Raw genomic sequence first — 24,266 nt, forward strand, 5'->3', positions numbered from 1 at the left:
ACCCTCTCACTCCTGACCACGCCCTCAGCTCCCAGTGAGCCCGGCACATGCTCCAAATAGCTCCAGTGATGGTTGGTGAAGGATGAGAAAATAAGTAGTTTGTTAGTTGATCTGCCTTTTTTTTTTAATTCATTCAGTTCTTCAGCAAACATTTTTGATGACCCACTGTGCATTATTTACTGAATATAAAAAGACTCGGGCTTCCCTGGTAGCTCAGCTGATAAAGAATCCACCTGCAATGCAGGAGACCCAGGTTCGATCCCTGGGTTGGGAAGGTCCCCTGGAGGAGGGATAGGCTACCCACTCCAGTCTTCTTGGGCTTCCCAGGTGGCTCAGACAGGAAAGAATCCATCTGCAATGCAGGAGACGTCACTTCCATCCCTGGGTTGGGAAGATCCCCTGGAGGAGGGCATGGCAACCCACCCCAGTATTCTTGCCTGGAAAATCCGATGGACGGAGGAACATGGCAGGCTACAGCCCATGGAGTTCCAGCACAGTATAGCGCAGAGAAAGACTCAGAGACCTGCTCCAGGTTGGAAAGGAACTTAAGAATTTCGTGAGGAGGCGTCCTGTGAACAAGGGCAGCCTCGTAGGGTCACCAGCTGTTGGGTTTGATGACAAGATGCAGTGGCGATATCAGCTGGGGACCCACTGAGCTGGGATCAGGGCAGCTGTACCGAGCAGGCTGCCCCTGGGCTGAGTCCTCAGGGCCAGATGCGAGCTGGCCATGTAGACAAGCAGGGGTGGGGAATAAGGGGTCATGCTAAGTACGGTGCACAGGGTTTTTAAAGGCCCAGAAGCCTGCATCTGTAGCATCTTTTCCAGTTGGTTTAAAAAAAACGATTTTCTGAATTCCTTAAGCAAGGAACTGGCTTGCAGCAGTACTTAGAGAGCCTGTGTTAGATGGACAGATGGATGGATGATGAGCGAATTGTGGGCGAGTGATGGATGGATGATGAGAGGATGGTGGGTGGATAGTTGGGTGGGTGAATAAACATGTACATTAAACTTAATATACAGTCCTCAGCTTTGTAGCAGGGACTCCCAGTCATGTTCCCGCTCCTCCCGGTACTCTGTGCTTTCTAGACCATCTCTGCCTAAATTTCTCCAGCCTTGGGAGACTCTTCCCTCCAAACTACCCAGCTTTCTTGGCTGAGCCATGCTGAGGGGCTGGGAAAGGTCATGTCTTTCCCACAGCCCCAGTGTGGAGAGTGGAAGGGCTCCTCCTCCCCCGGGGGGCCAAGAGGGAACCCGTGGGGCCACATGATTAGATTAGCATCTGTGCTGTAAAGAGGGGCCGGGAGGCAACATGAGAAAGTCAGGACCCCTCGCCCACGCCGCCTCCCCAGGCTCCAGACAGGAGCCCTCGCTGCCGCGGGCAGAATGTGCAGACTCCTGCAGATTCTTGGGTGCTGCCCTGGCCCTCGGGAGCTAGGCTGGGGTCCATCTCAGACACATCCCATCAGCGTGACCTAGTGGCTGCTTTTATTTTTGTGGATCTGCTGGTCGAGCCAGCACCATGTATACATAACCTTATTGTATTGCAATAGCTCTTTTGAAAGCCAAGATTCCCTAGAGGGCTGTGAAAACATTCAGAGTGGCCCTCTTCACTTTCCACTTGGGAGGGTACAAGTCCAGGGGCTGAGTGGGCAAATGCTAATTCTCTCTCCCACCTCCGAGGAAAGTCCTAACGCAACACGGAGGGATTGGAAGAGCTCGGAGCTTTGCATGCTGAGCTGCTCAGCCGGTGATGGGCTATTTTTGCCTCATCCAGGACTCTTCCCTCTGTTTGAATTTACTCCTCCTTCGTCCTCTTGGGTCCACAAAGGGGCACTGTGTTTTATTTTAAAGTGAGTTTTCTCATTATGGGCTTCCCTGGTGGCTCAGTGGTAATCCATCTGCCAGTGCAGATGTGGCTTTGACCCCTGGGTTGAGAAGATCCCCCGGAGAAAGAAATGACAACCCACTCCAGTATTCTTGCCTGGGAAATCCCATGGACAGAGGAGCCTGGCGGGCTACAGCCTATGGGGTCAGACATGACTTAACGACTAAATAACAACAGTGTTCTATATATAACGTCTATTAGGCACCTGTGGCGTGCTAAGAACTCATTGCGTCTCTGTCCTGAAGTCCACACTTTGTTCAGTAAAGTGCAAGGAACATAGAAGGAGCCTGAGACTCTGGTTCCGTCCTGTGTGGTTGGCAGCAAAGGGCAGTAGCTGGAGCTTCATCTGAACAGCTATAGAACCAGGTTCACGGTCAGCCCCGGGGGCTGGATTTTGCTCTACAGACATACCTGTGTTCCTCGGTCACCCTTGTGCTTGCAAGTTACATGCTTAGAACTGTTTCCTGGAAGAACTGAGAGGAGCTGAGGAAACATGGGGAGGAATGTGGAAGACCCCACCTGCCCTCCTGTGATGGTCCGTGGTGTGCCTGGCGCGCGCCTGCGGTGCAGACCCTGGGTAGCCCCACCGGCTCGGTCAGATGTGGGTTTCAGAGGTGCTGTGATTTTGTGCCCCTTCCCAGTGGACGGCATGTGGTCTTGCTGGTCCTCCTGGTCCACGTGCTCGGCGACGTGTGGAGGCGGACACTACATGAGGACCCGCTCCTGCACAAACCCAGCCCCCGCCTACGGAGGTGACATCTGCCTGGGACTGCACACGGAGGAGGCGCTCTGCAACACGCAGCCCTGCCCGGGTAAGCAGCCCTTCCTGGCCCAGCGCCGAGGACAGGGCGGTTTCGGCCTTCCCCTTGGTAAGAATAGGCTTGCAACACAGGATATCCTGGTTCGATTCCTGGGTTGGGAAGATCCGCTGGAGAAGGGATAGGCTCCCCACTCCAGTATTCTTGGGCTTCCCTGGTGGCTCAGCTGGTAAAGAATTGGCCTGCAATGCGGGAGACACTGGGTTCGATCCCTGGGTTGGGAAGATCCCCTGGAGAAGGGAAAGGCTACCCACGCCAGTATACTGGCCTGGAGAATTCCATGGACTGTAGTCCATGGGGTCGCAAAGAGTCGGACACGACTGAGCGACTTTCACTTTCACTTTTGACTTTGATGGAGGAATGGTGAAATTGACAAAAGCATATCTCAGTAAGACTAAAAGAGGGGAACACAGCACCTGTGTTGCTGGTGAAGTGACTTCATAACACGTTGTTCTGTTAATATAATGGAGTCATTCCCACCATGCCACGGTTGCAGAACTAGCAACAGAAACTGGTGATGACCGAGCATTCTTGTAATATTTAAGCTGGAAATGGGGACTGAGGGGCTTCCCCTCTGGCTCAGTGGTAAAGAATCCACCTGCCAGTGCAGGCGATGTGGGTTCAATCCCTGGGTCGGGAAGATCCCCTATAAGAGGAAATGGCAACCCACTCGAATATTCTTGCCTGGAGAATCCCATGGACAGAGGAGCCTGGCAGGCTACAGCTCCTAAGGTCACAAAGAGTCGTACATGACTAAGTGATGAGCAGGCAGGCAGGGAATGGGAATTGACGTTTTGTTGCTGAGAATCAGGGTGGGAATCAGAGAGCCTTTATGGACTGGCTTCACGGAAATCCCCCAGGACAGGGTTCCAGGCTCCACAGCTGGGTGGCCCCAGGGCCCAGTGGATACCCTGTAGCAGCCTTCCCCATCCAAGAATAGTTTAGTTTTCTGACATATAGGGACCACTTGGAGTGAAAATGAGACACTCTCTTCTGAATCTGATTTAAACTTTGAAACACACTAACACGTGTGTGTGTGTGTATATGTGTGTATTTTTTAACTAGCTCCTGAAGATTTTCCTTGCAGGTTTCTTGTATATTGAGAAGTGTTTAGAAAACGTATTCTCAGTCACTCCAAAAACTGTTACCTTACACATTTCTCAGGAAATACTGTACCCTTTACAATCGATCAAAACACAAGTTTGGTTTCCAAATTTTCCCTGAACTGCAAAGAGGATGCTTACATCCAAAAAGGAAGAGAAAAGCAAAGTGTGTAGAAAAGAGGAAGAAAAAAACAAAGTGTGTACTAACACTATTTTTATATTATTTCAGAAATATTATCGAGAGTTCATTTTTTTAAACTCCTCACTTAAAATGTGTATTAATCTTATCTTTTCACACATCTATGTACCCGGGTGAATTTAACAAATCCTAGTGAATCTCCTCCTCTGGGCTAAAGTGACCTTAGCTGGCTCATCTTTTGACCTTGACCCAGACTTGTTCATGGATCTTTGGTGCTTCAGGCACAGTAAACATGGGATGAATTCTACGTCAAGTATAGCCTGCCTGTGGTGTACTGACTCTGTAGGGCTGTTTTCCTAACAGGAGAGAAAGTATTAATATGTGTAGTAGCTTGAACCCCCCTTCAGCAGCCAAGGCTTTCTCATTGTCCTTTCTCTTGCCTGGGTGCTGAGACCTGTAGAAATTTTCCAGGGAAGTATGTGAGCATGAATGATCCTGTAGAAAGGTATCTAACACCATTACTTTAGAGCGTTAAAATAATGTGCGTTTTAGAAGGTGTATTTTAGGCACATTATTTCTAATCAAAGGTATATGAGTTCTGTGATTCATGCTCCTGTGTGTTTTATTTAGTGGACTTGGTCATGAGATATGAGTCTATCTTATTTATAAACTGTAAATATCACATGCAAACTCAGTGTCAGTAAGTTGCCAGTCTTCCAGGTTGGTAGATTTTAATGGTCTTGTTGCCGCATCTCGTCTCCTCGGGCCCCTGCAGAGAGCTGGTCGGAGTGGTCAGACTGGTCTGAGTGTGACGTGGCTGGAGTCCAGGTCCGTGTCCGCCAGTGCATCCTTCTGTTCCCCGTGGGCAGCCAGTGTTCGGGAAACACCACGGAGAGCCGGCCCTGCGTTTTTGATTCCAACTTCATTCCAGGTAAGGGGGCAGAGATGCTTGTTAGTGTGAACAAAATCACTTCTAATGTTTCAAGAGGAAGTGATTCATGGGTGGGAGTTTTAACTGCTCTTTGAGGTTCTGTTTGGTAAAACAAGAGGTCATTCAATCAGTTCTTATGGTTTCAAGGTGGTTATGAATTTGTGGGAGTTCCCAGGTGGTGCTAGTGGTAAAGAACCCACCTGGCAATGCAAGAGATATAAGAGATGCAGGTTCCATCCCTGGGTCAAAAGAAGATCCCCTGGAGGAGGGCATGGCAACCCACTCCACTATTCTTGCCTGGAGAATCTCGTGGACAGAGGCGCATGATGGACTACAGTCCTTAGGGTCGAAAAGAGACAAAACCGAAGCAGCTTAGCAGGCATGCATACATGCATGGATTTGTAAGTATGTGGGTGGAGACTTGAATTTAGGCTATGAGTTTTAAGATTTTTTTAAGCACAATATCTTCTACAATTTATTGACTATATTCACAGTCAGATAGTTTGTTCAAAAAATAGACTGTTTTCTTTAAATATTAGATTAAATGTGTTGGCACTGCTGTGCATATTTGTTTGCACAAAGAAAAGAGGACCATTCTTTTCATGTAACCTTAGTATATTTGGGAAAATGGAAACCCATCCTTGTTCTCGTCTTAGAGGAGAGGTTGGCTGGCCCTTCAGCTGCAGTCCTTTCCTTGTGAAGTCAATGTTTGGTTAATAGTGATAGCATATCACCCATCACCTGCTCAGACAGGCACCTGCTATTGTTCAGTCGCTAAATTGTGTCTGATTCTTTGTGACCCCTTGGACCGTAGTACACCGGGCCCCCTATCCTCCACCATCTCCCAGAGTCCACCCAAGTTCATGTCCATTGAGTCCGTGATGCCATCTAAACATCCAACCGAAAGGCATGAGCTAGATACTTACAAAATATTTCATATATTCCTATCATGTGGCTTAGGACTCTGACATGGACCAAAAGCAGAGATTAACCTCTTATAAGGTTGCAATAGAGAATACCTTGTTCTCCTCCACTAAAGGAAAAGATAGTCATATTTTAGAGAAAGTTAGCTTAGGCCTCCTAAGACACCTCAATTTTCTGTTATCTAGACCTGCAGGAATGTTTATTATTGTTTCGTTTTCAACCATAGACATATTTTTAATTCTTGCTGTTGAATGAAAAATCAGGAGCATTTCTGGATTCTTGAAACGGTGTGTATCCTTGGGAGTTAAACATTTAGGTGGATCTCCTTTTATTGGCATCCTACCTGTGGGTTTCACATAAGCATGGAAAACAGCCTGGATGAGCTCTGAGTAGGAAAATTATTTGTTGAGTCAGTTTCCTTTGAGCTCTAGTGGAATGGTCTCCCTCCCCAGGGAATATGACAACACTGGTTTTGATGAGACAAAAAATCTGAGGCAGAAATGCTGCAGGCAAACATTGCCATGTTCCACAGCGAGCAGAATACATTGTAACAGAAAATCTGCACAAACTCCACCCTTGTTTTTTTGAAACAAGTACCCTGGATTCTGTCTGGGAGACCATAGTATTTTCTCATTGCTGTAATGAATCTCACCTCTTTCCAATCAAGATGACCTTGACAAGATGCATCACAGTTTGGCTAAAACAAGCAAATAAATGTGGTTTTTAAAAAAGCAATTGATTAGGCTTTTGGAAACATTGACTCACATCAAACTGAAAATCATTAGACACTTTGTAAATGAATCATTAATGTGATCTTATTTCACTTCATACATTGTGATTGATTTTTTTTTTCCAGAAGTGTCTGTGGCCAGATCCAGCAGCATAGAAGAGAAAAGGTGTGGGGGTGAGTTCTGCTTTTTAATTAATTCCTAGTGCATTTCTGATATTTTCCAGTCATTTCTAACCTCATATGTTTCATGTGATGTTTCTGCTATTGGCCAGGAAAAACAGATTAGAGAACCTCCTCAATCTAAGCACATTTTATTTGGGCAGTAAAAATGCAAAGGAGTCTGTATTTGATGTCTGCATCAGTGATTCTTACACTGGGTCCTTAGATCAGCAGCAGCAGTATCATGTGGGAACTTGATAGAAATGGAGGTTCACAGGCCCCCCTCAATCTACAGAATCAGAACCTCACTGAGAGGGGTCCGGCTCTGTGGTTCAATCAGCCCCTCAGGTGTTTCTGGTGGATGTAAGCTTTATGATCCAGTGATCTTGGTATTAGCTACAGTTAGATTCCAAATGAGTAAAACAGAATTCAACCATTTTGTTTATATTTATAGTGTAAATCCATGGCAACCATCCTCAGATCTCCAAAGGGCTGAAGCAATAAAATGATACAGTTTTATTATGGCCAAAAGGTTAGACTTATATCTCTAGAGATATTTTTCAGACTTCCGGCAACCCTGAATGACAGACGTCGCATTCCCTGGGTCAAATCCATGATGCTTTTGGACTTTCTTGTCTAGTTCTATCCAGGACAGGAGGGGCTGGCTGACCATCGATCAGAGCCCAGCCACTGTCCAGCTATTGTGTGGGGCCAGTATCCAGACACAAGACCAGTGTCTTCCTGTGTGTAGGTGTTGACCATTCCTAGCATAATCTGTTCCAGCTGGGAGTCCCAGACAGCTCAGGTCAAAGGTCTCTGGTCTCTCACATTCAGAAAGAAGCTGGATTTTCAGAGGTGTGTTTGGGGATGTACTTAGTTATTAACTGCACTGGTAAAGAGTTCACTGTCTCTAAAGAGTTGCACTCTGCTTACTCGGCCATCTGTTAATGCATTTGTTCACTCATGTTTACTGAGCACCCACGCCGTTCCCGTTTTGTCAGGAGTGCGTACAGTGGGGACTCTAATAGCTCCGACTTGTCTGGAAAGAAATGACAAATCCCAGGAGAGCTCTGGGCCTGAGACGGGTGATGTCTGGTGTCTGACATGGGGCAATTCACTGACTTCACAGGCTAGTGACCACTGCCTTGGGATCTGGGCTTCCCCTGTGGATCAGCGGTCAAACATCCTCTTGTAATGCAGAAGACACAGGAGATAGGGATTCGATCTCTGGGTCAGGAAGATCCCCTGGAGGAGGGCATGGCAACCCACTCCAGTACTGTTGCCTGGAGAATCCCGTGGACAGAGGAGCCTGGAGGGCTGTGGTCCATAGAGTTGCAAAGAGTCAAACATGGCTGAAGCTACTGAGCAGGCACACACCTGGGATCTACCTGCAAGATGAGTGTGGGTTTGTTCACAGAAAAACAACTGGCGGTTTTGTGTTTTTGGATCAGTCACTATGTGCTCAACACGGTATCAGATGACAGGAGGTACCCTATTTCATCCCCACAAAGTTTGTTCCTGTGGGTGCCACAGCCCACAGTTCTTTTTGTAAAACCCTTGGTGGTAGAGAAGGATTCGGAAGTCAGCGTTTTTCAGGGTATAGACAGGTGATACTGAGCATATACAGTATCACACCGCTGAGGATCTGGGGACCACACTTCATAGTACCCGCTCTCTTTAAAGACCTTGCCGTGGAATGTGGGTGAAGAGACGCAGCTAACGAATGCTCCTCCTGGCATTCCTGGTCGGTTCTGCAACAAACGGTCAGGTCAGGTCGGGCTTTGCGGCCAGATGAGTGGTGAAAAATCAGTGTTCAGAGACTGTGGTTTTGGGAACTGTAGAGAAGGGATAGCAGCCACAGCTTTTATCTGCATTTTATAAACAGAGAGAAAGTCTGAGAGAAGAGGTTCATGGGAAGTCAAAGTGGAGCTGGGTCTGGATCCAAGCAGTGGGATCCCAGTGTGAGTGTTAAGCCCGGAGCACCTTTCCGAGATGGCTCGGTGGTAGAGAATCTGCCTGCCAATGCGGGAGGTGTAAGTTCAGTCCCTGGGTCAGGAAGATCCCCTAGAGAAGGAATTGGCAACCCACTCCAATATTCTTGCCTGAGAAATCTCATGGGCAGAGGAGCTTGGTGGGCTACAGTCTATGGGGTCACAGAGTCGGACACGACTTAGCAACTAAACAGCAATCACAACGAGAAAAGAGTCCGGGTGCTGAGTGTCCCAGTGGAGGGTGTCTGCAGCCACAGAAGCCCTACCCAGGCAGCAGTCTTAGATAACATCCAGGGTCCACAGAGCCGCAGAGTTTATAGAGAGTGTCCCCGTCCAGAGGGATTTCAAGGCAGAACCTGGGGGCAGCCAGCTGACACTTCTGCAGCGTGACTGACCCTCCAGGTGTAACACAAATTCACAAACCACTTTCCTCAGCCGGCCTTCGCAGGGTAAGATACGGGAGTCCTGCCAAGACCTTGAACATCCAGGAGGACATGATACAGAAGGCCCTTTTCTCTCTCTCTCTCTCTTTAGTCACTAAGTTGTGTCCGACTCTTGCGACCCCATGGACTGTGGCCTGCCAGGCTCCTCTGTCCATGGGATTCTCCAGGCAAGAATACTGGACTGGGTTGCCATTTCCTTCTCTAGGAGATCTTCCCGACCCAGGAATTGAACCCGGGTCTCCTGCATTGCAGGCAGATTCTTTACCATCTGAGCTATGAGGAACAGAAGGGCCACTTCCATCCTTTCTCTTCCTTCCATAAGATTCAGCGTTTTTGTGTGTTTGAGCCAGTTCTGCCATATGCTGCACCAAATCATGTCTCGGGGTGCTATTGATTCAGTCATAGAAACTTTAATCACAGTCTTCAGAACTTATCGTTTTCGTCTGAGGCTGCTGCCACAGCAGAGCAGGTAGGTAGGTGCTCATGTGTGCGGGGGCGCTCAGTCACTAGTCGTGTCTGACTCTTTGTGACTCTGTGGACTATAGTCCTCCAGGCTCCTCCGTCCATGGGATTTCCCAGGAAAGAATACTGGGGGAGGTTACCATTCCCTTCTCCAAGGGATCTTCCTGACCCAGGGATTGAATCTGAGTCTACTGCATTGCAGGCCAGTTCTTTACGGTCTGAGCCCCCAGAGAAGCCCTGGGGATAAGAAGTCAGATTGGGCTTATTGTCCGGTGACAAGTAAAAAGGATTACCTAGTAAGGAGGTTTGAGGATATTGAGGGCACTTCACAGATAACTTTTTTCAGCTCATTGAAAAATCGGTCAAACTTTACACAGAAAATTGGCTAGTTGGACCCACTGGGTAGTTGGCCTCTATTCTAGATTTACTGAATAAAAACAACAGCAAGAAGCATATTCAAAGCAAAGTGCCACACTAAGCAGATTCGAGAGATTTAATAGGAACGATTTTTCACTTACGCAGAAAAAAATGTATGCCTCTAGAAAGGTTCTGACTTTGAGAGCTATTTTTAGTTGCATGAGACACAGAGACTATACAATCATCCCAGAGATGTCAGCTGGCCCAGCCTTCCCCAGGCACCTGCAGGAATGATTCACTTGACTAATGACAAAGTATCTGCATATGGAGAGAGTCATACATCTTCCCTGTGTTATAATATAATATGTTACTACTACAGCAGAAGTACTTTTATAAATTTAAAAGTACTTTATTGCCAAAAAAAAAAAAAAAAGCTAACCATCATCTGAGCCTTCGGCAAGTCATAATTTTTTTGCAATAGTGACATCAAAGATCACTGATCGCAGATTACTGTAACAGATTATAACAGTAATAAAGTTAGAACTATTGCAAGAATTGCTAAAATGAGACACAGAGACATGTAGTGAGCAAATGCTGCTGGAAAAACTGGTGCCAATGGACTTGCCAGACAGACAGAGAGTCCCCACCAACCTTCCATGTGTGAAAAGCACAGTATCTGCCTCTGTGCTCTGTCTGCACCATCAGAACCTCGCATGCTCCCCTTTCACCCTCATTGGTCTTTGTTTGCAAGTAGCTACATATTTAAGGTTCACCTCCAGCCCATTGTCCAGGTCTTGCCTGTTGTTTTAGTCTTGTTCTCTGATTATTCCAACACAGGAAGGGCTCTTGTGAACAATGTTCTCTTGAGTTGAGACAATGAGACAACAGCTTATTCTCCTTATACTTGAAAGTCAGTTTTGCTGGGTATAAAGAATAAAATACCTAGGAATAAATGTACATAAGGAGGCAAAAGATCTGTACTCAGAAAACTGTACGACACTGGTGAAAGACACAAAGACGACACGAGCAGATGGACAGATGTCCCGTGTTCTTGAATTGGAAGAATCAATATTGTGAACATGACTGTTGTTACCTAAAGGAAACTACGGATCCAGTGAAATCCCTATCAAATTACTAATGGCATTTTTCACAGAATTATTACCAGATTCTTTTACTATTTGTACAGAAACACAAAAGACCCCAAATAGCCAAAGCAAGTTTGAGAAAGAAAAAGAGAGCTGGAGGAATCAGGCGCCCTGACTTCAGGCTATATTACAAAGCTCCAGTAATCGGTACAGTATGGTACTGGCACAAAAACAAAACTATGGATCCGTGGATTAAGATAGAAAACCCAGAGAGAAACACAGGCTCCTACGGTAACCTAATCTGTGACAGAGGAGACAGGGATACACAATGGAGAAAAGACAGTCTCTTCAGTGAGTGGTGCTGGGAAAACTGGGCAGCCACGCATAAAAGGATGAAATTAGAACACTCCCTAACACCTGCACAAAAACAAACTCAAAATGGATTGAAGACCTAAATGTAAGACTGGACACTATAAAACTATTAGAGGAAAATATAGGCGGCAGAAGTACTTTTATCCCCACGTGGCCTTGACCCTGGAGGGTCCAAATGGCTAAAGCATTGAGAAATGACAACAAGTGTGAAATCCACGCTTGCTTACCTTGAGGGTGGCTTAAGGGTTAGAATAGAAGCTTCTAGTGGTTGCTAGTAGAATGGCCCTTGCATGCTTTATCCAACTGTCCCAGATTCAGCCCTAGAGGCTTTAGACAAAATCAGGAAAAGCCACAGGCTTATTGATTCCTTTCTCGTTGTTAAACCAGTGACCAAATAATCAAGAAGTGAAAAGTTGAGGTAGATGTCAGGGAATGGGTGGTACTGTGGAATATGCTAGTAACATCCTCCTGGATTATCCAGTCCCAGATGCTGAAGACACCAGAGGCCTGTGTTCGGAATCATCAGTTTAGCATTTCAGTGTGAGTGGGAGTACACTGGTTATGGCTCACAGAGGACAGAGGAGGAGGCTGCCCCTCTACACCATCTTCATCCACCTCAGGGTGCAAATCTGACTCCCAGGGCTGCAGAGCCCCAGACCTGGTGTCCAGGAGCGGCAAAGGGGCGCAGCTTAGAGGGAGAAGCTGAGACGGTTTAGAGATGGGTGAAGGATGCTCCGCCTGTGCTCTGGATTCCAGGTGAGGCAAAGGCAGCTCTCAGAGTCCTTGGGAAGGAGCCCAGGTGACTAAGGAACATATATGCCAGGACCTGCTAGATGCAGGAAACAGACTCACAGATCTTCTCTCCCTGGGGACCTCCCCATGTGGCCCAGTCTTGTCATCCGGCGTGCACAGTGGTACCCAGCAGGCATCTTCAGGGGTCCCATTTGAGTGCAGAATGGACAACAGGTCCCATCTGAGTGATAGAGAGCAAGGGTGACGCTTGGCATCTGGTGGTGCATGGAGGGGGCACCTGGGAGAAAAGCCAGATCCTCAGATGTGCCCTGTGCAATGGAGACATAAGGCCAGTAACTCTCAGGCAGCTGGTTAGCTATACATTGCCAAGATAGCCGAAGAGCATTGAGGTTATACTTTGCTTCACCTGAATTTCAATAATTTCAGCTTCCCGGGCACAGCTCAGATGTTGTCTTTATTTCCTGAAAGGCTTAAAATTTTGATTGTCAGATGTTTTGCCAACACACAATGAATATCTTATTTTTTCTTTGGTCATTCTTTCTCAGACATTAAGCAGGTCTTGCTATGCCACTTTGATACCACTCAAACCAATCCTATATTAGAGACATAAGGCCCTATCAGTTCTTTAATCAATATTTTGTATTTAAAACTCAAAATAACTTAGAGATGCTATTAAGTAGAAAAAAAGCACTGTATAAAAGAGGGTCATTTCATGACCATTAAAAGATCATATTTCTTTGACACCAATCATTTGTTTCTTCAGAGTGAAGCATTTTACTTATAAGGTCTCCGAGATACAATGTGAATGAAAAAAAAATGGTACCCTGGGTGACATTTACAACATGCACACACGGCATGTGAGTGTGCCTCGTGTCTGCAAAACACAGTACAGAAGATGGTGACAGTCGTTTCCTCTTGTAAATAATAATAATAATAATAAAAAGATTTATTCTTGTATAGCATTTTGCACTTTCTTAGGTTATACAATACGGGCATATTCATATTCCAAAAATGTAATGGAAACATAACAATGATGCAATCAGAGCACATTTTTAAATAATATGAAGTGATAAAGGATAGGGGAAGTAGTCAGGCTTGCAGGTGAGTGGGAATGGGAAGCAGTGAGAAGCATCCTCGCTCTGTTCCCGGGACACAGACAAGCTGCATGCAGGGGCCCTCAGTCCCTTCAGGAACATGGAAAACATGTTCCCTAGAACCCCAGAGAGCACAGATCATGCTGTACTTGAGACAGGACTGTCTCGTTCAAGCCTTTAAAGAAAAAAAAAATGTCTCTGCTAGTGTATGTGGGGGCGTCCAAAAGGCTGGTTATAATGCATAAAAGCACTGACATAAACTACCGTGTGCTCAGTGCAGAGAAGCGTTTTGGTGGCAGTGACATTTTATACTTTTAAAGATTTTTTTCATGGTCCACATAAAAAAAGTCTTTATTGAATTTGTTATGATAGTGTTTCTGTCTTATATCTTGTTTCTGTTTTTTTTGGCGACAAGGCATGTAGGATCTTAGCTCCCTGACCAGGGATCAAACCCACACCGCCTCCCTTAGAAGGCAGAGTCTCAACTGCTGAACCACCGGGGACGTCCCTGGGACACTTTAAGGAGGGTCTGATGATTTCCTGAGTTTTGGAAGGAATCTGGTGCTTTCCCCAGCGTCCTTCTCTTTTCCTCTGAGCCCACTGCGCTGGGGAGGAGCGTGTCCCTTTCCCGGCGGCCTGACTGTGGATCTTGTCTCCCCAGAGTTCAGCCTGCTCCACATGATTGCCGCGGGGCTCAGCAGCGCCATCCTGGGCTGCCTTCTCACGCTGCTCGTCCACACCTACTGCCAGCGGTACCAGCAGCAATCCCACGACGCCACCGTTATCCACCCCGTCGCGCCCGCCCCGCTCAACACCAGCATAACCAACCACATCAACAAACTGGACAAGTACGACTCGGTGGAGGCCATCAAGGTAGGGACCGGCAGCCAGGCGTGCCAGGGAGGCAGGTGTTGTCCTGGGGGCTGCCGGCAAAGCCCAGGGGTGGTGATGCAGGTCACGGGGTGGGGGGCAAGGTGAATGACGTCTCTTATTTTTCCTGTCAGTGTTTACTCTATATACTGAAAAACAGTTGATTAACAATGTTGTGTTAATTCCAGGTGTACGGCAAAGTGATTCCGTTATATGTATATATGGTTTCTGACTCTTTCCCACTATAGGTTATTATAAGATATTGGATATGTTTCCCCTGGGCTGCTTCCCTGGTGGTTCAGAAGGTAAAATCGTCTGCTTGCAATGCTGGAGACCTGGGTTCAATCCCTGGGTCGGGAAGATCCCCTGGAGAAGGAAACAGCAACCCATTCCAGTACTCTTGCCTGGAAAATTCCATGGATGGAAGAACCTCATAGGCTACAGTCTATGGGGTCGCAAAGAGTCAGACATGACTAAGAGACTTTGCTTCCACTTTTCACTTTGCTTTCACAAGATGTTGAATATATTTCCCTGCATAGTAAATCATTGTTGTTTAGTTTGTATATAATGGTGTATATCTATTAATCCCATACTCCTAATTTATCTCATGCCCACCTTTCCCCTGTGGTTACTGTAAGTTTATTTTCTGTGTTTCTGTTTTGTAAATAAGTTCATTTGTATTATTTTTTAGATTCCACATGTAACTGATACCATATGATGTTTGTCTTTGCCGGGCTTACCTCACTCAGGATGATCATGTCTAGGTCCATCCGTGTCGCTGCAAACGCCATCATTTCATTCAGTCATCAGAATTTTGATATTCCTGTTAAGTCCATGGTCCCTCTTAATATTCCTGCTATGATGGCTTCTTTCAAAATCCAGTTTCCTTCCCATGTGGGAAATGCAGTTTCTTCAGCCCCGACAGCTTCAGCTAGTTGGAAGCTCTTATGTCCTAGGATCCGCAGGGTCCTCGCTGGTTCCTCTCACCACCATGGGGCCCCCACGTGCATAGAGACAGAGCTGGGTTCCCCAGCCATCAGCATGTTATACTGATCCATGATAGAGGCAGGAAATGAAGCCCCAAGAATTAATAACACACCCCACACACCTTCTCAGAACCAAGCCCCCAGAGAATGAGGAGGAACATGAGTTCCCATGAGCAAGAGTCTTCAAGGAGAAACCTCCAGTACCCAAGAATGGGGCCCTTCTCAATGTGATCCCAACCCATCAGCTCACTTGTGATCACTTGCTTCAAGCATCTGAAGATCATTTAGCTGGTCTCCTGTTCTCACTGAAGATCCAGGAGCCACTTACTCTGAAATCTTGCTGCTCTGAAGGCAAAGTACCACTGTCCAGTCTCTAATGAGTCTTTCTAGAACTTTCTTCTGACTCCTTGGCCAGATAAATCCCAAACATTTGGGCTGTGCCACCTACCTAACATCTTTATTTTGGTCCTCTCGTAATTTACCCTCTACCTGGGATAGTTCAGCTCTTTAAAAGGACAGGTATGTGAAGTGAAGTGAAAATTGCTCAGTCATGTCTGACTCTGCAACTCCATGGACTGCAGCCCACCAGGCCTCTCTGTCCATGGGATTTTCCAGGAAAGAATACTAGAGTGGATTGCCTTTCCCTTCTCCAGGGTATCTTCCTATCCCAGGGATTGAACCTGGGCCTCCTGCATTGCAGGCAGATTCTTTACCATCTGAACCACCAGGGAAGCCCCAGAGTATGGGTAACTATTCTCTTAGTGAGAAAGCGCTTTTGTGTCAGAAGTGGCTGCAATAGAAACCACCACCACCACAGTCACCTTCCCACAAGTGTAGAAAATGAGAAATTAAGAATCTCATGCATTTATGTAAATGTGTTCCTTCAAAATCTTTTATCAATGTACCATGACAATCCAAAAGCTGCTCAGTTATAAGTGGTAATACTCAAAGTGCTCATGAATTTGAAATCACTAGAGTCTTAGGTTTCCTGGAGGTTTCAATTTAGGTCTTCTAACTCTTGGAAGTTTTCAGGCTAAAGTTCAAAAGTAGAGTTTCTGAGTAAAGCTCAAAAATAATCTGGACTGAAAACCTACCAACCTCATTCTACTTATGAGGCAAATCCTCAACAAGGAAAATGATGTGCGGAAGCGTGTAAGCGAGAAAAGACATTTTAAAATAATGAAGGCTTAGGGGAGAGCTCAAATTCCACATACAGCAGGTTTTTGAACAACATTGCACTGCATGGGTCCACTTATTTGCAGATTTTTTTCAATACTACCAAACTCCACGATAGGTTGGCTGAATCCAGGATGCAGCACTATGGATCCAGGCAGACCTCAGATACAGAAGACCCACATGTATGGAGGGCTGACTATAAGTTAAATTCAGATTTTCAGCTTCGAGGAGGGTCAGTGCCCCTGACACCAATGTTGTTCAAGGGTCAACTATAATTGTCTCCTATTATATTCTCTTTCTGAAATACTGCTTACTGAGTGCTCGTAAATCTTCTATCTTCTATTCTACAGGCATTTAACAAAAACAACTTGATCCTAGAGGAAAGAAACAAATACTTCAACCCACATCTCACTGGGAAGACCTATTCTAACGCCTACTTTACAGATCTCAATAACTATGATGAGTACTAAGAGCTCTTCTATTTTTGGCTTCTTGTAATTCCCCCAGTTCCTTAAGGCCTGTGCTCCATGACTGCCCATGTCTCCAAGCCTTCAGAGATGGAGTGTGGATACATCTCAAGTGCATTTCAAGCCACTAGTGTCCCATTGTTGCCGAAGAGAAACGTTTTCAAAAGCAACAAAAATCTAAACACGACCGTGAAAATCTGGTCTACAATTCTTGATGATCGTGTTTAATGAGCCTTGGTGTGCAGCTTTTTTTTTTTTTTTTTTTTTATGTTCAGTCCATTTTTCGAAAAAGTTGGTTGCTTTTTTGGAGCTTTTTTCATAACTGTACCACCCACATTGGAAGGAGTCTTTAGAAATATGAACATCTTCTTGACCCTGAGCATAAATCTTAATGGTGATTTAATTCAGGAAAGCAGGCACCCCACCTCCACATGCTTTAGAGTGCTGATAAAATGGAGACTATGAATGTGGCCATACAAGGACTCACCATTGTGGTGATCGCCATCTTCTCATTCTGGATGGTTCTGTGTGTGTTTGGACTTGGAACGCTTCTCGCCTGAGGACGCCCGGGGATTCAGCCTGGCTTGCATCTGCGGAGGTGCGGGTGTGCGATGGGAGGTCTCCACTCTCAGCCTTGCTGCGCTTGCTGTGTTGTTCCCGGGGGAGCTGAGTGTAAAGAACAGAGGGACAGACGGGATGAAGGGTGAATGTGCCCTGCAGCTCGCCGTGAAGCTCGCCTTATTCTGACTTGTGGTTTTCATGGCAGTTCAGGGAGCTCTTTGCCACGCGGGGTCAAGAGAGCCCGCCTGTCTGGGCCGTAGTAACATTCTGAAGAACCACTCTGTAAAATAACCACTTGTTTAGCATTTGTATAATAGATTCTGCACCTGCCCTCTCTCTGCAAAGAAAAATTTCAAACATTCATGATGCCAGTGAAGAAAGTATTGAAAGAACTGAAATATAATTGAAAACAACTTTTTAAAAAAAATTTTCCATGCTACAGAAGGTATTGGATGAACTGATGTTTAATGAAAAGCAACTTTCTATTTTCCATCTCCCTGATAGAACTAACGTGAGGCCATCAGCCCCTACTAAGAGCATTAATGATGTGTAAAGCTGGCTTTCTGCAGCTTGCTACTGTGCATATTGAAGTGCTCCCCAAGTTCCAAGCTGTCATTTGCTGCCTTCAGGTCAGGTCAGGAGGTGATGTTTAGCTTGGGTGCCTTTTGTTTTTTATCTCAGTGCTGCCTTCCCACCCACCTAGTCCCATTTCTCCCTGCATAGGGGCAACAACATTTCAAAAGAAGTACCCTGAGAAATCAGGGTATCAGGATGTTAAAGCCTTCAGTGATCCCTGTGGTTCTGAGCTTCAATCATTCACAAGCATTTCTGAGTTATGATATTGTTCAGTGTGGTCCCCAGAAGGAAAAAAAAAAAACCAGGATAAATTACTCACAAAAAACTGATACATAATATATGGCAGTTGGTTGAATAATTTTTGAAAGTAACAAGAAGATTGAAACTATTCATTGGATGCCTCTGGGTATCATGATAAAGGCCTGGGTGGACATTAAAACATGTTCTTATGATAAATGAACCTTCAGATCTGTGAAAATCTACGATATGGGCATCAAGGGACATATGTATGTTTTAGCATACATGTTTTCACTCTGTCCTATCTGAAGAAATTGGAAATTTTTATGCTTAGTAATGAATGTTGTTGAGTTCAAAACATTCTCATGTACCCAAATTTTCTGAAATGGCTCTACTAAAATAAAATCTAAATTGCAGTTGGGCTCTGGGAGGTCTGATAGATTTCAAATGAATGATGTTCGGGGTCTTTCCAGTGGGGAGTTCTTGCTGTATCTCCTGTATTCCCTTGAATGCTGTGTGAGATTGCTCTGTCTAAAGTCCACACTTGGGAAGGGAAGTTTACCCAGATAGTTTTCTAATTGTCCTTGGGTTGTGTTTTCCTTGATTGCTTCACCCTGTCTCATCACTGTCCTGTAAGACAGATGTCCACATTGCGTAGCACATTTAGCAGTTTTATGAATTCCAGCCCCCACAATGTTTTCTAAGCTTTTAAAAGGTCATTCTCTTTCCCGCAGAACAGACGATACTGACATTTCAAAAAAAGCATCACTGGACTTGATGGGAAATGTGTTCTAAATGACATCAAAGTTGGTCATCAATCATTCTTACCCACTGACTAGGGAGAGCACCCTCCCCCACAACAGACTTTTCATGTTGTTGATTCCATACACCTTTGTGATTATCACCGCAAAGAAATTCATGCGTTTTTGTTCTCTGGCATTCTATTAGAAATAAAATTGTTCTGTTCTCTCGCTCTCTGTCTCCCGTTCCCTCCCATCCCTTCCTCCCTCCATCCCTCCCTCTTACTTAACAGAATATGAGTTGGTTTTAGGATAGTTTTAGCTATAATCTAAGAAATTTAACCAGCCATGGAATAACTTTCGTTTTCCCGTCACCGAAGGGCTTTTGCTCACGTGTCTGCCTCCCCTCTGCATCCTTCATTAAGCCCCCGTGTGGTGGGCTTTTGTGGTAAAGTCTCCCACTTCTGCTGGATTCTTCAAACAGCCGCTCTTCGTAAGGTGGGTGGTAGAGATTCCTGCCAGCACTTGTCACATTTTAAATTTCTGTGTAACTTCACTATCCAACCTTTTTCTTCCTTTCTTTCTCCCTCTTTTTCTTTCTTTCTTTCATTCTTCCTTTTGTGTGTGTGTGTTTTTTTTCTTTCTGGTACAGGCAGCACAAATAAAATCTAATATTTTTAAATTGTATTTCTCTGAGTCTAATATCAAATGACATTAATCACAGTTTAATTTCTAGGGTTGCTTCTAGATACAGTTGAAGTTTGGCTGGTTCTCGTTAGGAAACGGGCTTCAGTCTCACCCTGACATTCTTTGGAATCTGATTCCCAGTGTTGGGTGCTTTCTCTAGACCAGACCAGTCACTGCCTAACACCAACCCGTACTGCCCCAGGGTCCCTGCTCTCGGCATAGCAGGCGGCCTCTCAGAGCAGCTCTGCAGGTGACAGCTCTGATCGCTCGGAGGGATTTGTCTCCCTGGACGACCTCGACTCTGTGGATTCTGGGGACGCAGAATCAGGCAGTGCTGCGTGAAGACCCCGGGTCCCCAGACTCGGGTGTTTTCTTCCCCGATTGTCTGACCTGCTCTAGGTCTGTTTCTGTGCTGGTGCCTCTGGAACTTACGGGGGGATCTGAACCTTCCTGCTCTTTCAGGGACTTGTCACTAAGCCTGTCGATTCTGACTAGAACTGGCAGTAATCCTGGGGGAAAAGATGGCTCCCTGTGTGTGGAGAGTGGACAGAGAGTCTAAAGGAACTGAGAGGGGTAAGCGGTGAGCGAATGTGAGGGCTGCTATGTGGAGAAGCCTCTGTGCCCAGGAACGGTCAGCCTGCGGGGTCAATGAGAACCAGGGCTCTGGCCCCCTGATTCATGAGTGATGTCAAAGAGAAAGGAAGTGAATTCAGGAGAAAGTGGCCTTGTAAAGAAGGGACTCTGGTGCCTCCCAGCCCAGGGCTGTGGACGATCCCAGGTGGAGACTATGATCATCTCACACAGTCCTGTGTCTGATCCCTGGGTCTTCCGGGATCAACTGCCCAGAGAGCAGGCCAGGGTGCCTCTCTTTCCTCATTTATCTGCAAAAGGGTGAAGTTCATGGGCATCAATGCCTGTGTGGTCAGAGTTCGCGCAGGTGTCCTTCAGAATTAGTGAGTAAGTGAGTCAGATGCCTTCAGAGTTATGGACAAATTTTCAGCCCAGGGGCTTCCTGAAAGGATGTGTTAGTGTAACTGCAGATCAAAGGAGATTTTTTTTTTTTTTCGTGTACGAAGTCTGCGCTCAGCTAGTCATTTTGTGTAAACACTCCCTTAATGCACACTGGAGGTACAACTGCGATGGTGTTTTCATTTGCAAATATCCTGATGTTCCTTTTTGACATATTCCTCACTTTCAGAATCAATCATGAATATTTCCCCAACACTGTCAAACCACTTTCAGCATTGACTTTGCCCCAAGGTCATCAACCTTCTTCAGCCCCAGGATGTCTTTTATATTTCAGTGGAATTTTCTTGTGTGTGGCATTTGGTGATAACTACACTGAATTCAGTCTTTCTGTTTTCAAAAGGTGACTCTGGGGCATCTATTCAGAGGCAACAGGTATCAGTGGTTAATGCCACGCGCCAAGTCTGCCTCTAGGGATATGTTCTCCACTTGGCAGGGCTGCACTTAAATCCCACAACTCCAATAATCATTGTCTGTGAAGGAGGGAATTAAAAAACAATCTTATTTAAAAAAATCTTAAATCTATTCATATGCAGACTGTTTCTCTGCTCTTATTTTTAAAATGATACAAAATGGAGTTCACAGATTCATTGGCTATGCCCAGCGTTTTCATTTCTTCTAACATCTCTTATTTCATGGTAATTTATGTTGACATGGTGATGCATGTTGACATGACTTTACCAAGATTTGAGTACCTCTGATTACCTATCTTTTTAACTATTGTCAGACACTAGAAAGCCGTTTTGAGCCCCCTGCTTCTCTGATCAATGGGTGTGAAATGGGAGAACACGGTAACATTCATTTTGGCCTGATAAATGTACAAAAGGGAATGCCAAATATTTCACAGTAAATTGCTGTGTAAGATAAAATATACAGAGACCAGTGGCCATAGTGGAATTTATTTCTGTTATTCTCTCCTATTGAAGTCATTAATAGTAATTGATTTAAATATATTTTGTAACTCTACAAATATAGAACCAATGCATTCTCTTTCTCTATTTTGATAACCTGATAAGACACAAAATAATATATTGCTTTCATTCTTGCTTATTTTTTCTTTGGAAATTGAAAAGTAATGAGCAAGATATAAAATTGGACTATTGGCAGAGATTTTTTATCAAAATGACTATTCCATTCTCTTTTTTATGGATTTATGTTAAAGATGCATTATAGATATTTTTGGAGCAGATGGATCAAAGTGGGAGTTTTTTAATGGTCATATATTGCATCATCAAAAACTTAGTACATGTTTCAGAAGCATTAGGAATGGAGACCTTTTCTCTTTTGAAAATATATGTTCACACTGCAAAATGTCTAATAGCATTATCAAAACCAAAATCAGAGCCTTACATGAATGTACTATTCCCAATGAAACCTGTCTCATATAGTACTTTTAAAAGATTGTATTAGTCCTGCCATAGAAAAACAAAACATTCAAGCTTATTACCCATCGTGTGTGTGTATGCACACTTGGTTGCTTAGCCGTGTGTGACTCTTCGTGACCCCATGGACTGTAGCCCGCCAGGTTCCTCTGTCCTTGGAATTTCCTAGGAGAGAATATTGGAGTGGGTTGCCATTTCCTTCTCCAGCGGATCTTCTCAACAGAGGTCGAACCTATATCTCTTGTGTCTCTCTCCTGCATTAGCAGGCAGATTCTTTCCCACTGCACCACCTGTGAAGCCCCTTGTTACCCATTACCCAATACCACTTCTCATTCAACCAAACTTGTTTCACTTTGCTGACATGACAACAGTAGCTAGTCAAAGATATCATAACACCTGAAAGGAGAAAAATTGAAATAGAAAATCACTGTATGGCATTTCTTAAACAAACATGTTGGGCAGGCAACAAAATTCAGTCCACCTCTCCCATATCAGTCAGAAATCTGAGGCCAGCCATTCAAAGATGATCCTGTTCTTTCTCAGCTTTTTGGCAACTGAATGCCAAAAATGGCCCAAATGTTAGCTGTTTAAAATGGTCCCCGCGTTATATAAATACAAGCTGGAAAGCAAAATCTGGATTCCAGAAGATCCAAACTATCATCACTAAGAAAGAGCCTTGTTAGTAAGTGCAGGTAGTTTAATTTCCTGTAGAGTGTTGCCAGTGCCTTGTTTCAGATGATGATTTATCATTTTATCTGGATATTTGTTCAAAGCAGAGGACTGATTGGCTGTACTTTAAAGAAAATCATCATATGCCTCTTTGATCTCAGGAGAGCAAGAAGCACAGCATCATCAGGTGTGAATTCTGCCCCCACTGGGCTGTGGTGCCAGAGTGGGGTACCACGGTGTGTTCAGAATTTAGGTGAACCCAGCCATCCAGAAACTGACATCACTTTAATTTTACATCTTCCAAGAACACTTGAGAGTTTGTTCTGTAGAAAGAACGTCAACGGGATGCCTGTAGAAGTTAAAGGATCTTGTCACTGTCCCTCTTCAGGCAAGTCTCTATAGATACAGGAAAATCAGATGGAGGCTCGTGATGCCTGGCAGATATAGTGAGTGGAGTGACAACCACATAGAATATTGCCTACTGTTGGTTTGAAGTCAATGTCAAAATTGCTTCATAAGTTCACAAAGTTTTCTTCCTTAATTTGAATCAAGAAAACTTGCAGTGTTTTTTCTCTGTTAAATTTGATTCCTTCTCTCCCCTCAACCCATACTGTGACTGTTGGCCAAAATCAGACTTGAACTTCGGCACTTTGAAAGAAAGCACAGTGGGAACCTCCAACACAAGCCCCTACGTTCACCACCAAAACGCTACATTGTTTGCAAAGAAAGTGCACAAGCTGGTCCAATGTAAGATTCTTCAAAAGTTTGTAATTGAAATTGTGTGTTATGCCACTCGCAACTTTTGAATATGTTATGAAATGTTAAATGCCTCATTCCTTGTTAATTTGCTGTTGCCATTTTTGTGATACAAAATAAACTTATTTGGGATTGTTTCTCTCTTTTTTTTAATTGAAATTTCTTGGAAGTCATCTTGAGCCTTTGATAAACTTACAGAAACTACTGATCTTGAAATTAATGTGTAAGAGACAATATATATTCGTCATAATGGAACTTTTTTAGAATGAGGTAGCATTGTCTGCCCTTCACTGGAGTGAGAAAAATGGAACTTCAGTTGTCTTATGGAATGCTTGTGGATTTCTGGGTATTCCCCCTCACAACCATTGGGTGTACATAACACACTGCTTTTCATTCCTCACATTTAACTTTCAAGGTTCTATTGGAAACCTGGTTGCTAGAAATGTGCAATCCAGATATCCAGTGATCTTCACATTCATCTTCTGTTCATCGGTTCACTGGTCTTAAAAGAGTCCAGCATGACTGAAGTGACTCAGCATGCATACAATGTTAGGAAAAGGAAACAGCAACCCACCCCAGTATTCTCACCTGAGGAATCAGAGGAACCTGGTGGGCTACCGTCCATAGGGTCGCAAAGAGTCAGACATGACTGAGGCAACTTAACACATGAACATGATTCACTGGTCTTAACTGCTGGCTGGAGAGCTGTTCAGGTCTAAATCTAAGAAAGTTGTCTAATGACACCAGATAGATACACTGTTTTCAAAATCAGCTTAAAATACCGGTTGTGCAGCACAGGCAGGGAGCCCATTGCCCGCTGCCCTGGATTAGTGATGGATGCTCGTGAGCGAGGCGGACAGGGGTCACACAGCCAGCCAGCAGAAACC

At 44.9% G+C, this 24,266-nt stretch overlaps 1 protein-coding gene across 1 annotated transcript in view; it reads left to right on the forward strand.

Moving 5' to 3' along the window:
• SEMA5A (semaphorin 5A) overlaps positions 1-23,516 on the forward strand; it is a 554,671-nt gene extending 531,155 nt beyond the window's left edge. The window contains exons 19-23 of the mRNA XM_043887779.1: positions 2,527-2,697; positions 4,721-4,876; positions 6,657-6,704; positions 13,908-14,119; positions 16,629-23,516. Coding sequence (XP_043743714.1) covers positions 2,527-2,697; positions 4,721-4,876; positions 6,657-6,704; positions 13,908-14,119; positions 16,629-16,748 — 707 coding nt within the window. The 3' untranslated portion in view covers positions 16,749-23,516. The remainder of the gene's footprint in view (positions 1-2,526; positions 2,698-4,720; positions 4,877-6,656; positions 6,705-13,907; positions 14,120-16,628) is intronic.
• Positions 23,517-24,266: the final 750 nt, after the last annotated feature.

This window comes from Cervus elaphus, chromosome 25, assembly GCF_910594005.1.
Source record: "Cervus elaphus chromosome 25, mCerEla1.1, whole genome shotgun sequence".
In the NCBI taxonomy this organism is placed as follows: Eukaryota; Metazoa; Chordata; class Mammalia; order Artiodactyla; family Cervidae; genus Cervus; species Cervus elaphus.